General features: G+C 42.5%; 1 protein-coding gene across 1 annotated transcript; it reads right to left on the reverse strand.

The window, feature by feature from the left end:
• Window positions 1-1,119: 1,119 nt before the first annotated feature.
• On the reverse strand, window positions 1,120-17,178 carry LOC117356625 (zinc finger protein 510-like). The gene is made up of 6 exons (XM_033936098.1): window positions 16,933-17,178; window positions 11,014-11,140; window positions 9,806-9,919; window positions 9,176-9,289; window positions 3,056-3,184; window positions 1,120-2,566 (listed from the first exon to the last, which is right to left on the reverse strand). The coding sequence occupies exons 1-6, from the start codon at window positions 16,954-16,956 to the stop codon at window positions 1,446-1,448; spliced, it is 1,629 nt and encodes a 542-aa protein (XP_033791989.1). The 5' UTR covers window positions 16,957-17,178; the 3' UTR covers window positions 1,120-1,445.
• Between the last annotated feature and the right edge of the window lie 1,179 nt (window positions 17,179-18,357).

An 18,357-nucleotide genomic window follows, 5' to 3' on the forward strand; every position in this document is an offset into this window, starting at 1 on the left:
AACTTTTTCATTAGTTTCTGTGAATTATCTCTTGCTGTAGTGGGTCAAGATCAACATGGCCAACGGCTGTAACAGGGATGTTATCTTCTCCTGAAGCTTCTGCATTATCAGTATGACCACCATTAGCCCTAGTGCGTAAGCCAGAAGTGGATACAGACTTCCTTAACATTTGTATACTCCTAATTAACTTTTTGTGTGTTCGTTATCTAAAAGAAACAGTGGCTTTCACAAGGCATTCACATAATTATGTGTAAGTCTATATATAAAGACAGTTCTCCTGTTTCCTCCAAAATCTTTATCTTGCTCTTCCCTGATTATTTAAACAATGGTATATAGATTTACTTATGTCTTAGAAGTCACAAGTCAAACTTTTGAACTTCCTTAGCATTAGCTAAAATGTAGCATCAGCAATTTAAACCTTCCAATCCTTAATTACAATTGCCTCAGACTGTGTCACTATAGATCCATCTGAGTCCCAATCTTTAATATACACCTTATTTTAATTCATTCTTAACCTCAATTTTCTGACACCTTATCCATCACACGTGTAAGTTTCAGAAATTCCTCAACAATACCTTTTTATCATGGTGACTTCTGGCCAGCATGTATCCTTCTTTTCCGCTATATAGAGCAATGGTCAGACCACACTTGGAATACTGTGTCCAACACTGGTCTACCTACCTAAAGAAGGATATAACCCTACTAGAGAGGGTGCAGAGACGAACCACAAAACTAATAGAAGGTATGAAGAATTTGAATTACGAAGAACGCCTCGAAAAACTGGGATTGTTTACCCTCCAGAAGAGAAGGCTGTGAGGGGATATGATAGAGACTTTTAAAATACTAAAAGGTTTCGACAAAATGGAGCAAGAATCTTCATTATTCACATTGTCAACAGTGACTCGAACCAGAGGTCATGGACTAAAACTTAGGGGAGGCAGACTCAGGACTAATATCCGGAAGTTCTGCTTCACACAGCGAGTGGTCGGGACGCCTGGAATGCTCTCCCGGAGGAGGTTGTGACAGAGACCACCATTCTGGGATTCAAGGGCAAGTTGGATGCACATCTTCATGCAAATCACATTGAGGGATACGGGTGAACAAGGTGTCCATTAGAGAACACCTAGCTTGGCCTCCGCGTGTGCAGGTCGCCGGACTAGATGGACCTAGGGTCTGATCCGGTGAAGGCATTTCTTATGTTCCCTTTCTATCATACTTCCTTTTACTGAGCTGCGCAGCCGAGTGTCACATGGCAAATTCTTCAATGTTCATTTAATTCCTATGAGCGTTAGAGTATTTATCACACTGTCAGGCTTAGTAAAAGGGATGGAGAGTTATATAGTAGTTTTGCCTTACTGGTATAGATGTTAAACAACAGGGTCACCGAATGAAAGTACTCAGCAAGTGCACAAAATGTGTTCCCTTCTTTTCAGATACACAAAAATTCACCAGTTTTTCTGCTGAATTGTTTTGTTGGGTTCCATTTTGTCCTTTCTAAATGGTTTGTTTCGCATGTGAGTTATTCTGTGCCTTTGCAGATGGCCTTTCTGACTGAAACATCTATCGCATTGAAAACATTTAAACGGTTTGTCTCCCATGTGAGTTATTTTGTGCACTTGCAGATGAGCTTTCTGACCAAAACATTTATCACATTCAGAACATTTAAATGTTCTTGTGTGAGTCGTTTTGTGCCTTTGCAAGTCACTTTTCTGACTGAAACATTTATTACATTCAGGACACTTAAATGGTTTGTCTCCCACGTGATTCATTTTATGCCGTTGCAGGTGGGGTTTCTGACTGAAACATTTATCACATTCAGAACACTGAAATGGTTTGTCTCTTGTGTGAGTCATTTTGTGCCTTTGCAAGTCACTTTTCTGACTGAAACATTTATTACATTCAGGACACTTAAATGGTTTGTCTCCCACATGGTTCATTTTGTGCCGTTGCAGGTGGTGTTTCTGACTGAAACATTTATCACATTCAGAGCACTTAAATGGTTTGTCGCCCGTGTGAGTCATTATGTGAAACTGTAGGTTAGCTTTCTTTTTGAAATACTTGTCACACTGAGAGCATTTAAATGGTTTGTCTCCTGTGTGATTCATTTTATGCGGCTGTAGATAGGTTTTCTGAATGAAACATTTATCACATTCAAAACATTTAAATGGCTTGTCTTGGTTGGTAGAATCTCCAAATGAGTTAGTTTTGTGCTTTACTTGACTCTCATGAACCTCAGGCCTAAGACTGAGTGTGTGGTGCTCAACCATATGTAAGTCTGTGGTGACGTTTTCTCGAATATCGGCACTTTTTAAATGGTTTTCACCTTCTTTGAGTTCTCCAGTTTGTATAAATATCGGGGTGTAGTTGAAATTCCTCTCTGGTCCGTCTGATCTCTTTCTTTTTCGGGTTATTTTTTTCTCTCTGGTTGGTGTTCTGTCACTGACACCTTCCTCACAGTGAGCTGATGGATCTTGGCTGTTTCTGAAGGCGTCTTTTTGTTTCCAGTTCTCTCTCTGCTGCCCATCACACATTCTCATTCTTTTACTATTATTCCTGCATCCATCACCTGTTGGATAAAAATTAGAGTACGATCGTTAATTTTACAGGAAGTACTTTTTTACCCAGAGGGTGGTAGACACATGGAATACTCTTCCAGAGGTTGTGATAGGCCAGAGCACAGTACAGGGGTTCAAGGAAGGTTTGGATAGGTTCCTAAAAGATAAAGGGATTGAGGGGTACAGATAGAACCAGAGGTAGGTTATAAGAATGGTCAGGAACCACTTCACAGGTCATGGACCTGATGGGCCGCCACGGGAGCGGATCGCTGGGCGCGATGGACCTCTGGTCTGACCCAGTGGAGGCAACTTCTTATGTTCTTATGTACAGTAATACAGGTGGACCATGGAGCATGAACAAAGGAAGAAAAATGTGCTTGTTTGGTGCATCTCATTCTCACCTCCAGTCTCTGCAGTGATTTCTTTCACTCTGTTCACAGTCACTAATCAAAAACTCTGCAACACCCTGCTGGAGACTTATTCAATCCAAGCTACATCACCTGTTTCATAGAGTTCTTTGTGTACGCCCTTGATAGGAAGATTTCCTCCTTCCTCTGATCCTCGAGGCTCAGCCCTGAATTCCTCTTCCTTAAATCGAATTATGATGTCAGGGTTGACATCAGGGAAGCCTGTTGTAGAAAACAGAGTTACAACTGGAACATGTCTTAAAGCTGACAACAGTGTCATAGAGTAACTAAGTAAATGAAACTAATTGTGACTTTTACTTGTAAAGAAGTACAAGAGAACATTTGCTACTTTTACTTTTTACTGAAGTAATTATTTCACCATTTTTATGACTTTTACCTAGTTACATCTGGTGCTTGCAGTTAAAGTAAAAGTGGACGTAAGATGACGATTCCTCAGTGTGACAGCAAAACCTGGTCACACAAACAGTGGATCATTGCATGTTAAATTACGCTGTTCAGTGAATCGAGCCTATGAGACCGGTGGAGTTGCCTGTGTTTGTTGAACTAGTTACTCGTCTCTAGCCAAACTGTTTGGTTTTGCTGTTTGTTTTATTGAATTTATAACCATAAACATACATAATAAAAAATACATATAAAACAAACAAGATAAGCGACCAGCGCTTTCATCAATACAAATTTCTTAATGCCCATATTTCATCTTGCAAAATAAACGCCTCTTCAGTCATTTCTTAAAACGCCTCGAAATTGCTTTGCATTCTAATGTGCAAAGGGAGCCTGAGGGCCTCTACAGGAGAACATGGTTGCACATGTGGTATTCAATCTCAATTCCCTTACCGATGGCACAAACAAGTCGCCAAGATGGACAGAGCACAACTTGGATAAAGGGGCATAAGCTTGAATAATACCCACCAAACATGCGGGAGCCAAACCGTTCAAGCACAGGTAGACCATCACAAGAAGTCTAAAGTATATAACGGTCATCCAACTTCAACCAGTATAACTTCACATAATATTCTGTGACACGTTCAGTCCTGTCCAAACGAAAAAAAAGTTCTAACCACTGAGTTTTGAGCCACCTGTAACGTACTCAGCAGGGTCAAGAGTCAATGGTAAACTGAACAATGATGAGTTGGGTCAGCAGCAGAGTGAGGGTAGGTGGTGCCTGGGGCAGTGGCCACCAGCTGAAGAGCTTGGAGAGTTCTGGCTGTTGGACCAGAGGAGGAAAAGGTCTTCAGCTGGTGGGGCTTAGGGATCCCTGCCAACTCAGGTATTTATATTTTACATCAGGTAGGGGGAGTAGTATAACCCTTTCAGGACCATAAGGATCGTAGGCCAATTTTTGTGGTTTTGACGACATTTTTATGGTAAAAAGGGCTTGCAGATGCCAAAAAATTGATTTTTTTTTGTGAAATATCATTTTTTTTTAAAAAAATCAAACTTCTGGCTTATGGACAGTGTGGCAAGTGAATCTTCTCGTCAATCTTGCAACGACGCTAATGAATGAATGTCGGAACCAGTTTGTTTACATAAAGGCAGTATCATATGGAATCCGTACATATCAAATTTAGAACTGTAGACTATCCCAATCAAAATTTATAGGATTTTAAAGTTATGGGACAAATATGTCCCTTGGTCCTGAAAGGGATAATAGGTACACCTCATGTCAAAATGATTGACAGCTGTCAAAGATAAGAATCGACCAATCAGCGTTCGCTTCTGGGTTAAGTGCTGGCGGTGTTGTGGAAAGTCCTATGTCAGACCACCAACCATAATCACAAACATCTTCAGGCCTTGTTAGTAACTAAGCATGTAGTTTTTGTTTGTGTCAGGTTATCATAGAGGGCCTGAATCCCTGTGTGCCAGGTGGAGGCGGCCAGGTCAATGAAGTGGAGGTTTTGGTTGCAAGTTTTACTGAGGTCCCGGATTCCAGTGGACATGGCTAGAGGATCGACTGTGTTTGGATTCCGAGTTTGCTTAGTTGCGTGCCTCTGTGAAGCTGAAAGCTATGCCTTCGGTAGTTTCAATACCAGCAGGGCCTCCCAAGGCAGACAGGTTTCAGTGGAGATGTCAGACTGGGCAGTATTGGAGGTGGAGGATCGCTTCATGTTTGATGCAGCAATAGCAACAACATTTCCCCTAACTGTATACATGGCACCCTGTTTGTCTGTTTAGCCTATAAGTTCCTTTAACCAGGGACTGTCTCCTTTGTGACTCTGTACAGCACTGTGCATGTCTGGTAGTGCTATAGAAATAATTAATAGTAGTACACTTCTCCCTCCGTATTCGCAGGGGATAGAGGCAAAGCTGGACTGTGAATACCAAAAAATCATGAATAACATTTTTCTATTTTATTCACGGTACTCCAGGATGACATCATGTGGCGGGTGTAGCCAGCAACATAAAACCCGCGAATAATCGAAGTTGTGAGGGTCGGGGATGATACCGGAGTAGAAAGAAAAGCTCATTAGCTTAGCCTTTCTGAAAACCGCTGAGGTTTTTAGAGTCCGATGAAGTAATGAAACGTGTCGGCGAGGGTTGGTGCAGCAACATTCAAAGCTAAGTTTAAGCTATTTAATTAAGAAGATCACAGGGATTTAGTTAAGAGTGTCACAAGTTAAAAGTAAAAAATTCAAAGAAGGCTTAAATATTTCACCAGGTTACAAGGATCAATGAGGAGTGCTGCCACGCTGAATCGATTTTAAAATGTTTATTTATTTTTATTACTAACAAAAACCCTGCTTCCTGATTCAACGATGACCTCTGATCCCAAAAGAGAACTCTGAGACAAGCAGAGAGGAAATGGGTCAAACACCAAAAAGAGAACTACAAATCACATTGGAGAAAATTATCAAACACCTACAAAGTTGCTATTCTGGAAGCAAAGAAAGCTCACTACGCACACCTCTTACAGAAAGTTCCAAACTGTTCCAGATACCAGTTTACCTTGACTAACCACCTCTTCTCCGCTGCTCACGGATGCAATCATAATACCCCCACTAACCTAGACAGTGAAACTCTCTCTAACTTCTTCCAAACAAAAATTGATAACATCCGAAGCAATCTCTACTCCGCTCCCAGCAAGATCCGCCCCCCAGGCTCATCCCTCTCACATGCCCAAAACCCCACCTTGTAGAACTCTTTCCCAAATTCACCTGGTCACACATGCTGAGCTAGAAATGCTACAAGAGCTCTGACCCTCCAATTCCATCCTTGACCCATGTCCATCCAACTTTCTTTTGTCCTCCAAAGATGCCTTTGCAGAATCAATCCTCCCCATCATCAACGCCTCACTATCAACTGGGAAAATTCTGCTCAACTAGAAATCGGCCATTTTCAAATCCACCCTCAAGAAACCCTCCCTCAACCCAAATGATCCAAGCAACTACCGCCCCCTTTCTAACCTCCCCTTCATCTCCAAACTACTGGAGAAGATAGTGCTCCACCAACTGCAACCTTTCATTGATCAACAAGAAGCTCTAGCTCCACGCCAGTCAGGTTTCTGACCAGGCCATAATACAGAATTTGTCCTCCTTGACATCATTGATGACAGCTGGTCAATGCTGGCTAAAGGAAATGATGCCTTACTGGTCCTGCTTGACCTTAGTGCCGCCTTCAACACTATAGATCATCAACTTCTACTAGACCGACTCGCTGACATAGGAATCAAGAACTCAGCACTGCAATAGTTCACCTCCTTCCTGGATCAAAGAACACAATCTGTGCTACTAGGGACAGTTAAATCAAACCCCAAATCAATTAACTACGGAGTTCCCCAAGGTGCCTTGCTATCCCCTCTCCTCTTCAATCTATATATCAGGCCAGTCATTGACATTGCACACAAATACAACATTAAGATTCACTCCTATGCTGATGACCTTCAACTATTGCTCTCCCTAGGTGACGATTGGCCATCCCAACTCACTAACCTCCTACACTGCCTCTCTGATATGAAAAACTGGATGACAGCCAATAAACTCCAGCTGAATGTCTCAAAGACTGAACTACTCTGGATCAGGAAAAAGAACACTACTTTCACCCATCCGACACTATCCTGGGAATCCACCCCCTTAACAGCAAAAGACCAGGTACGAAGTCTTGGAATTATACTGGATGGCTACCTGTCCCTCTCTGCCCATGTCTCGCAAGTAGTTTCCACATCTTTTTTACTACCTACGCCAACTGCAAAGGATCAAACTCTATCTCCCAGAAACAGATTTAGCCCAACTACTATATGCCTACGTACTCTCTAGACTAGACTACTGCAACTCCCTATTCAATGGCATCGCTGCAAGAGATCTAAAACGCCTCCAAAATGTCCAGAACTCAGCAATTTGACTCCTATACAACCTCAGCTACCATGACCCCCATTACTCCAGCGCTCTATGCAGCTCACTGATTACCAGTCAAAAAGCGATGCATCGTCAAAGCCCTGGTCATGACACACAAGAGATTCTACCAAAAAACCCCAGCCTACATAGCATCCAAGCTACGCCTATACACCCCTAACCGCCCCCTCCTCTCTAAAGCGGAACAAAGACTCAGCATTCCCGCAGGGAGATCCCTCCGAATGAGTACGGCGTACAAAAGATCCTACAGCCATTTCCTACCTCAGCTATGGAACCGACTACCCACACAGATCAGGTCGCTAGACTCACTAATGACCTTCCGCAGAGCAGTAAAGATCTTCCTCTTCCGCCATTCGGGCCATTAAGAACTGCCTCCTCAATATACTTCTCCTAGTACTCTTCGGTATGACCAGTCTGGTCTCTAGAATACGCTCTGTTATTGTCTACTGTAACCTATTTGTTGTCACGACTAGTCTGTCTTCAAACGATTGTGAATGTCTACTTGTAAGCCGTTCTGAGCTTCTGGGAGAACGGGATAGAAATCGAAATAAATAAATTGGGAAGAATAACCAAGATCATACTTACCAGATGCTAGGATTGACCTTAGGAGTCAGCACCCAAGAAAAAGATCCGGGTGATATTACAGACAATACGCTGAAACCTTTCCACTCAATGTGCGGTGGCGGCCATAAAAGTAAACAAGATGCTAGGAATTATTTAAAGTTTCAAGTTTATTGAGCACTTGATATACCATCTACCAGGGTTATCTAAACAGTTTACAGTACAATCAATGATAAAAACATATAATCAAAAGTTCTATTAAAATATACGAGGGGCTCACTTACTAAGACGGACAAATGTGAAAACAAGAGGTAAGAGGGAGAGAGAATACATTATTACATTGAGATGATAAAATAAAAAAGAGGGGGGAATGGAGAGCACAATTGGAAGGGGATTTAACAAGACCAAGAATGTTATATTGCCTCTGTATCACTCTATGGTGCGACTTCACTCAAAAAAGATATAGCGGCACTAGAAAAGGTTCAATGAAGAGCGACCAAGATGATAAAGGGGATGGAACTCCTCTCGTATGAGGAAAGATTAAAGAGGTTAGGGCTCTTCAGCTTGGAAAAGAGACGACTGAGGGGAGATATGATCGAAGTCTACAAAATCCTGAGTGGTATAGAACGGGTACAAGTGGATCGAGTTTTTACTCCATCAAAAATTACAAAGACTAGGGAATACTTGAAGTTACATGGAAATACTTTTTTTTTTTTGTAGAAATTTTATTATTTTATAAACTACAACAGTGTACATTTGATTGAATACAGAAAAATATGAAGTTACAGGGAAATATTTTTGAAACCAATAGGAGGAAATATTTTTTCACTTGGAGAATAATTAAGCTCTGGAACGCATTGCCAGAGGTTGTGGTAAGAGCAGATAGCGTAGCTGGTTTTAAGAAAGGTTTGAACAAGTTCCTGGAGGAAAAGCCCATAGTCTGCTATTGAGACAGACATGGAGGAAGCCACTGCTTGCCTTGGATCGGTAGCATGGAATGTTGCTACTCCTTGGGTTTTGGCCAGGTACCTGTGAAGACAAGATGCTGGACTAGATGGATCATTGGTCTGACTCAGTAAAGCTATTCTTATATCCTTATGCTAGTCTGTATTTTAATTTTATGTATCTCTTTGGTCTGGTTTTAATTTATTGTCTTTGTTATAATGCACTTGTTGGATATTATTTACATTTTATGTGCTCTGTGTTCTAATATTTAACATCCATAAGGCAGTTTTATTAATAGGAATAATAATTAAAACAAGTAAATATTATTATATATACTTACCCGTTACAGGTAGGTTAATCTGTTGAGATGTCTCTAATTCAGGATGATCCATGAAGGGGAGATCTTCCTCTTGTTTAATGCTTAGTGAGAACACAGATGTTACAACTGGAAGGTCTGCAAAGAGAAAAACATAGTAACATAGTAGATGACAGCGGATAAAGACCCGAATGGTCCATCCAGTCTGCCCAACCTGATTCAATTAAAAAAAATTTTTTTCTTATTAGCTATTTCTGGGCATGAATCCAAAGCTCTGCCCGGTACTGTGCTTAGGTTCCAACTACTAAAAAGCTCCGTCAAAGCTCACTCTAGCCCCTCTACACCATCCCAGCCATTGAAGCCCTCCCCAGCCCGTCCTCAACCAAACAGCCATATACAGACACAGACCATGCAAGTCTGCCCAGTTCTTCACTATTTACTATTATTTTCTGATTTTAGATCCTCTGTATCTAGAAGGATACAACAAGCCCTACTATGATTTGTAAACCGCATAGAACTTAACGGTACTGAGGTATATAAACTGTTATTATTATTATTATTATATTAGGAAACAGATTTTAGGTTTCCACATCTTCAACTCATCTCCTGTGGTCTGAAAATGCAAAACCCTTTAACTCCAAAGCATTTACTTACTCCTGGTGGAATCATTTATATTTTCTTTTCCCTCCATTTCACAATGTTGTGTGAAATATTTGTTCTCTTCCTTTTTAATCTTGAAGATAACATCAGGATTAAGAATTGAATAACCTGTCAATAACAAACAAGTAAATTGCATTTTAAATGAAATTAGTAGAAGTCCCTGGGGTTTTATCTCTTTCCTGCTCTGATGGGGCAATCAGCCAGTGTGTGCAGATAGGTGTGTACTTTCATCAACAGTAGCAAGGTCCCATGATGACATTTTAGGGTTTTTGGAGACTTCTTTTAGCATCTTGTGGCCTGCTCTGGGGGGTCAACTTGTTTGGACAGCCAGACCTGGGCATGTTGGCAGTTGTTTGGAAAGTCCTCTATTTGTATACTATTTTCCGGACTGTGGAATGGCTAATGTCAAATTCTTTTGAGATCTTTTTAAATCCTTTTCTAGACTTATAAGCTGCTACAATCTTCTTTCTGAAGGCCTCAGACAGCTCTTTTGATCTCACCATGGTGTTCACTCTCACCGCAGCAGTCATGAGCACACCAAACTAAATGTCTGAGGTTTAAGTAGGACAAACCTTCAAAATGCTGAGTAATGATGTTCTAATCATGTGCACCTGATGTGATACACCTGTGTGTGATTTGAGCCACTTTAAGTGGGAGGATATGTGGGGATGTCCTAATTTATTCCTCAGTTAGAATACACATTTTTGTGGATATCTTTTGTTTCATGTGTAAATCAAGGAAAATTTTTGTTGTTTACCTGCAATTACATCACTTTCTTTCCCAGAGATAAATAAAAAAAAAGATTTGACATCGATATATGAACATTTCTTAAGAAAGAACTGAATATTTCATGGGGTGTCATAATTTTTTCATAAGACTGTAGGAACCCAGCTCCATTTCTTTAATTTAGCATGTTCTGCAGTATCCAAATGTTTCTTGAAGCATAGCAATCGCTATATTCTTCCTAAGCAATACATGAATTATTTTTCTACATTTAATTGGAGAGGATACCCCACCCACATTGCAGGAAGCAATTTTAAGAGTTGTGTAATCCACAAAATTCCCAATAACCACCCCAGATGAAAGGCGCATCTTATGTTCTTACAGAAACAGAGAAAAATGCACTCAGAGAATAAAAATTAATTAATACACAAATCCTGCAATATATCAGTGGGAGGTAGATGACAGATAAGCATATTTACCTTGTGCTATCAGGAAGCTGTGAATCTCCTTGATGACCTTCTTATATAGCTCTTTCTGCCATTCTCCCAAAATGTCCCACTCTACATCCCAAAAATAAGCAGCGACATCACTGAATATGACCGATGCCTGTGTAAAGATAATAAAGTTAAGGTAGCTAGTAGAGATCAGAGATGGGGGCCATTACTTTTTAAAAGTACTTAAAGTACATAGTTTGGTCATTGCGCATTTTGTGTTCAATACACGTGGTTTTTTTTAAAGTACTTATGTAAAAAAAAGTAAAAGCACTGGCATCAAGAATAATAAAGTACAATTAGAAAGTCTTATTAAAAAAAAAAAAAAAAGTCAAAGTCATAAAGTGTGGAGGGGCAAGTTTGAGTTTAGGCATTTTGTTAAAAATGTTCAAAACTCCAGGAGAGAAAATGACCATTTTCAAATCAGAAAAAAAGTCTAACTTTTTGTTTAAAAAATGACCATTAGATGTTTTTTGACATTGGTGTGTCTATTTTTTTAGAACCAAACGTCCAAAAGACAAACAAGCTATTAGGATGTCAGAGCAGCCAGCGTTCTTCGTAGACTGGCCACACAGACATCTCAGCAGAGCAGAAGGACACTCTAGGGCAGGGGTGGGCAACGAGGACCGCAGTCCAGTCGGGTTTTCAGGATTTCCCCAATGAATATGCATGAGATCTATTTGCATACAATGGAGACAGTGCAAGCAAATAGATCTCTTGCATATTCATTGTGGAAATCTTGACAACCCGACTGGATTGCGGCCCTCGTTGTCCACCCCTGCTCTAGGGAGTACTACACAGTACGTCACATAAAAAGTCCCAGGTGCATATCTCACCATAATCTGCTTATACAGCTACTCCTCACTTAACGACCGAGTTACGTTCACATGACCAGGTCGTTAAGAGAATTAGTCATTAAGTGAAGAGTGTTTGACGATCGCTCACGACATCAGAGGGAAGGCTTCCGGCTCTGCTGCAAGATACACATAGGAGCCGCCGCCTGCGGCTTTGTGCAGAGAAATGACTGCAGCTGGAAGGTGGAGGGAGCCGATCAGAAGGTAAACATCCGCCAGAGGGAGGGACATACTTGGGGCACAGAATGGAGGGAGGAAAAGAGAGGACTACGTTGGAACTCGGGAGGGAGGGAGAGGGGCGCGTTGGGACTCGGGAGGGAGGGAGCACAAACTTCGGACAAAGGACAGAAGGAAGGAGGGAAGGGGCATGAACTTGGGACACAGAATGAAGGGAAGGAGGGGAGCATGAGCCATAGGATGGAAAAAAGAAGGGCGGGACGGAGGGAAAGAGATGCTGAGGTGGGGGGGATATAAAGGGAAAATCGCGTATCTGAGTTAGAGGGAAAGAGAGAGATTGCAGATGGGGAGATGAAGAAAGAGGAGTATTGTTGGGCAAAGGGAGGGAGAGAGAATTATTGGACATGGTGGTGGGAGAGGATAGAGGTAGAGATGCATGGGGAAGAGAGAGATGAAAGGGAGAAATGTTGGATGTGGAGGTGGAGAGGAAACAGTGGGATGGATGGAATGGAATGCAAGAGAGGCCTCAAGAAGGTGGGAAGAATACTAGGATATGAGTTACATACAAATTCAACTTAAGAACGGTTAAAAAAAACGGAACCTGTTCTTAACCCAGGGACTGCCTGTAGTGGAATTGGAAAAAGTTCAAAGTAGAGCAACCAATATGATAAAGGGAATGAAACTCCTCTCATACGAGGAAAGGCTAAAGAAATTGGAGCTCTTTAGTTTGGAAAAGAGACGGTTGAGGGGAAATTTGATTGAGATCTACAAAATCCTGAGTGGTATAGAATGGGTAAAAGTGAATCAATTTCTTTCTTGTTCTTTTCAAATTGACAAAAGAGGGAAATATTTTTTCCACTCAAGGAGTAGTTAAGCTCTGAAACACATTATGAGAGGATGTGGTAACAGTGGTTAGTGTAGCTGGATTTCTAAAAGATTTGAACATGTTCCTGGAGGAAAAGTCTATAGCAGGGGTAGGGAACTCCGGTCCTCGAGAGCCGTATTCCAGTCGGGTGTTCAGGATTTCCCCAGTGAATATGCATGAGATCTATTTGCATGCGCTGCTTTCAATGCATCTTCATTGGGGAAATCCTGAAAACCTGACTGGAATACGGCTCTCGAGGACCGGAGTTCCCTACCCCTGGTCTATAGTCTGCTGTTGAAACAGCTATGGAGAAAGCCACCGTTTGTCTTGGGATCGATAGCATGGCATGTTGCTACTATTTGGGTTTCTTGTAAAGAACAAATGGGTAAAAAGATGAATAAAGTCTTCTATCAAAAAGATTTTTCACAATAGACCCAAAAGATTAAGGGACAATACTTAGCCATCCACTGAACAAATTACTTTTCCAATATTATCACTTTCCTAATAGCATTTTCCCTTGAACATATCACTTTTAGGAAGTCAGATCATAGGGCCTCTTATGATCTATGTATACTGTATATCGTCTGAGGTCCACAACCTGTACCATTGTTTCCAAAATCATTTATGTTCACTCCTCCCTCCAATCCCTTAACATAGTAAAAGGATTTTTTATTTTATTTTTATGTGATAGTGCCTCAACCTGGATCGCTTTCCCTCCTAACATTTTTGTAAAGGCAGACAACACTTATCTTTGATGGAGTCAACCACAGTCAGCGCCGATTACCTAAGACACCCTCTTCTAACTGGGCATTTCAATCCACAACGGATCTTCTTCTGGGTTTCTGCCAGACACTTGTGACTTGGAACTAAATAATTGTCCAGGAACACTAAACAAACGTTCATATGCACTTCCTTCATCCACCCTCAACCCCTGATACCATACACAGGGTGCCCAGAAAAACACTCCTTGATTTTAAATGGTTATAAAACCAAAATTTATTGGAATATTCTTTCGCCTTTCATATGGTGTCTGTTCATTACATACACTCGATGTGCGCCCCCACCTGTTACTCGGCAAACATCGATGCGATAAACGAGCTTGGACCACTCTCCGAAGCATATCCGGCGCGATTGCGTTTATAGCGTCAGTGATGCATTCCTGCAGATCATCCATAGTTGTGGGTAGTGGAGGTAGGTACCCCCAAAGGAAAAAGTCACAAACGGTAATGTCCGGTGATCTCGGGGGGCCACTTGAGGAACATCCGGTCATTTTGTCACGTTGCATTGTCTGAAGGTTGTAACTTCTGCACCAATGGCATCTTATAAGGGTGAAAGTGCAAGTGATTGTGTAAGACCTTGCTAACTGTACTTTTTGGGACTTGTATTTGCTGGCATCTTATTTATAAACAGATTCCAATAAGTTTTGATTTTGTAACCATTTTAAATCAAGGAGTATTTTTCTGGGCACTCTGTATACACACACATTCTTTCCCTTATGGAAGGTGGAATGATCAAGATTTGTCATGACCATGTTGAACTAACTTTACCTAACCCCCCCCCCCCCCCACACACACAGTTTATCATTTTATTTTCCGTTTGCTTCCTCGCACAGTAGGACCCCTCAGGGCTGGAACTTTTGTTGCAGTGTGCCATGGGAGTGGGACTCAGGGCAGACAGCAGTTAAAATTATGGCTGGAGATGGGGTACCATAACTAAAGTGCGGAGGACATTTGCAAGCCGACAAACCCGCGGCGACATCTGCGCACAGGACTAATGCGTGCCGCCACTTCTGCTGGTGCTCTGAGGGGGGGTTGTGGAGGGGAACCCCCCACTACAGTTAGATGTCCTGGCGCTCCTTTTGGGGGGGGATTGAGGGGGGAAACCCACCATTACACTAAAACTCCCTGAAAACTCCCAAAGAAAGGAGAATGGGAGTTTTAAGTGTAGTGGAGGGGGGTTCCCCCCCCCCAACAGGAGCACCAGGATTTCTAAGTGTAGTGTGGGAGTTCCCACACACACACACCCCCTCAAAGCGCAAACCTGAAGGCCTGAAACCTGCAGAAGCGGCAGCATGCATTAGTTCTGGGCGCAAATGTTGCTGCAGGATTGTCAGGGCGCCAATGTCCAGCATGCTTTTGACGGGTCACCATAGGTGGCAGCCAAGACCTGTACAAAGTCAGCAGCCACATGAATTTTGGGCACATAATTCCCTGGAGTGTACTCCGTATGTATAGTAACATAGTAGATGATGGCAGATAAAGACCCGAATGGTCCATCCAGTCTGCCCAACCTGATTCAATCTAAAAATTTGTTGTTGTTGTTGTTTCTTCTTCTTAGCTATTTCTGGGCAAGAATCCAAAGCTCTGCCTGGTATTGTGCTTAGGTTCCAACTACTGAAGTCTCTGTCAAAGCTCACTCTAGTCCATCTACACCAGTGGTCTCAAACCTGCGGCCCGGGGGGTCACATGAGGCCCTCGGTATGTTTATCATAATCACAAAAGGTAAAAAAAAAAAAACACCCCAGTTTCTTGATCATATGTTTCTTTAGCTATAAATGACAATATTATTATTATTAAGACTTAGCCAAAAGGAAAGATTTATAAACTATATGGAGTTTTACCTCATGCAAAATTGTCATTTCTTTAATAAGACATTAACTAGTTTTTCTGAGGCCCTCCAAGTACCTACAAATCCAAAATGTGGCTCACCACCTCTCTTGGGAGCGTATTCCAGGCAACCACCACCCTCTCCGTAAAGAAGAATTTCCGTACATTGCTCTTGAGTCTACCACCCCCATACATTAGAGGGATACTAGGGGGAGGCAGCGGGTAGGAATTCTCTGCTGTCCCTTTCCTGCTGACATAGGTGTTGCCCCTTGACTCGCCCAATGGTGTAGTAAGGTCGGGAGGGGGGGCAGTTCACCCTGGCCAACATGTTGGTGGGGCACCAGTATCCCTCCTCCTGCCTCTTCCCACTCCTCGCCACGCGCATGCCCTCCCTTCCCTTCCTCCGGACTTCTAGTGGTTCACCGCCACCAGCCAAAACGTCGTGTCCCTCACAACCGTGTCGGCTCACCTGCTGATGTCATTTCCGGGGGACGAGCATAAGAAGTGACATCAGAGGGAGATCTGATGGGGTCACGAGGTTACTCACGGCGGTGAACCACTAGAGGTACAAGGAAAAGGGGGGGGCGCACATGTGGCAGAGGGGATCGGGGAAGAAACAGGGAGGTGGAGATGAGGGCGGGGAGGGGCGCCTCTCACTCTCACGACACCCACCTCCACAAACAATTTGTAAACATCGTTATAGAACAGCGCAGAGCAAGATGGGTGGACAAATCAAAATGAATGCTAACGATTGTTGGCGCCCAATTATTGGCCTTAAGTGGCTTGTTACATGATGTGTGCAACTGGGCGACGAGTCATAACTGCGCAAGACAATCGCACGTGGATAATGCCGGGCAGACAGTCGCTCGCAGGACATCAGCGCGCTGGATTAAAACAGTATTTTAAAGCGCTCCGAGGGGGTGTGTGTGGGGAACCCCCCCATTACAGAGGAAATTGTAATTTTCCCCCCCAAAATAGGGGAAAAGCACTGTTTCCTCTATAATGTGCCCCCAACACCCCCCCAACGGGAGCCCCAACTGTTCTAAGTAAAGCGGTGGGGTTCTCCCTCACACCCCCCCCTCGGAGCGCTTTAAAATACTTTTTTTAATCCAGTACACTGACGTCCTGCGCGCGACTGTCTGCCCAGCATTGTCCGCATGCGACTGTCTGGCGCGGTTTAGTCTATGAACCGTGCAACTATGGCCACCATATATAGAATCTGGGGGGAGAGTATTTGTATGTATGCTTGTGAAAGTGGGTGTGTGTGTACATTTGTGTGAATGCGAAAAGGAATCTGTGTGCATATATGTGAGAGTGTGGGAATGCATGCCTAACTGGGAAAATGATATCACATGGGCGTGTGTGACAGAAAGTGATACATGAAGAGAGGAAAGCCATTTCTTACCTGATCAGCAACAATGGTAGACATTTCCCTCCGAATTCTGCAGCTGCTGAGTGGGCTCGAGCCTGGGATCTGTCTGTTCCTGGAAAGATGGAAAAGACAGGCTGATTCTTGAGGGTCTCAGATAAAGTCCCTTCCCCTCCCCCTCTATAGGTCTAGGGTTGAGGCTCCCAAGGATTTTTAGTCCTGCAAACAAAGTTTCTGCTTTTAGCAGTCCTGCAGACTGGACAGGAAGAGAAAGCTGCAGGTCATGCGCAAATCGGCTCAGCTGAACTCATGTTATGGGGATCCCGCCTCCTTAAGGTGGATCTGTAGAGATAGCAGAGAATTGCAGGGTGTTCCAGGCAGAACAGTTGGGTCCTTGGTTTAAAACACAACAGAAAGAGGCAAAATCCCTGAACTTTCCAAATGCAGCACCAAAAGAGGAATAATAAAGAATGATAAAAGAATCAAAATGTAGGCCGACGAATGCATAAATGCCAAAGTTCCCCAGTTCCAGGCACCTTTTGGCCAGTCCTGGTTTTGAACTCGCATCCTAAAGGTGTGTGGGATTTAAAAATGAAGGCTGAGAGGCAGTGACATAGCGAGGGGGAGAGGCGCCTGGGTAGCGTTACCAGAAAATCCAGACCCCTTACATGAATGAAACTGACTTCAATATGTAAAATGTCTATAGTAATTGATCCAACAAAACAATACAAACTTCAAATGGTATTATATACACAAAATATGAAACTATTGAAAACCATTTGCATAATATAAAAAATGGACATTACTTCTATATTCCAACTTATTAATTAGATTTACTACTTAAGTAATTAGATTTAATAGTATGACTGTTGACTTTTAATCACATTATATTAATTAACTTCTAATGGGGACATTAGAAGTTAATTAATGTAATGTGATTAAAAGTCAACAGTCATACTATTAAATCCAATTACTTAAGTCAGTGTTTTTCAACCTTTGTACACCTATGGACCGGCAGAAATAAAAGAATTATTCTGTGGACCGGACAGGCAGTTGAAGAACACTGGGCTAAGTTGTGGGCCAGACCCCGCCCATCTCCACCCCAGACCCGCCCCCATAATAGTACTAATTGCACCTTGAAGTCCTGTACCTCATCTGGAAGCCTTCCCTCTGACATTGCAATACATCTAGCATATGTCCTCGATCCAGCTCTCTGGTCACCCAATCAAAAAATTCAATCAGGTTCGTTTGGCACGATTTACTTTTGTAAAGCCATGTTGCCTCGGATCCTGTAACCCATTAGATTCAAGGAAATACACTATCCTTTCTTTCAGCAACACTTCCATTATTTTTCCAACAACTGAAGTGAGGCTACCGGCCTGTAGTTTCCTGCTTCATCCCTGTGACCACTTTTATGAATAGGGACCACATCCGCTCTCCTCCAATCCCCAGGAATCACTC

This window comes from Geotrypetes seraphini, chromosome 3, assembly GCF_902459505.1.
Source record: "Geotrypetes seraphini chromosome 3, aGeoSer1.1, whole genome shotgun sequence".
NCBI classification, from domain to species: domain Eukaryota; kingdom Metazoa; phylum Chordata; class Amphibia; order Gymnophiona; family Dermophiidae; genus Geotrypetes; species Geotrypetes seraphini.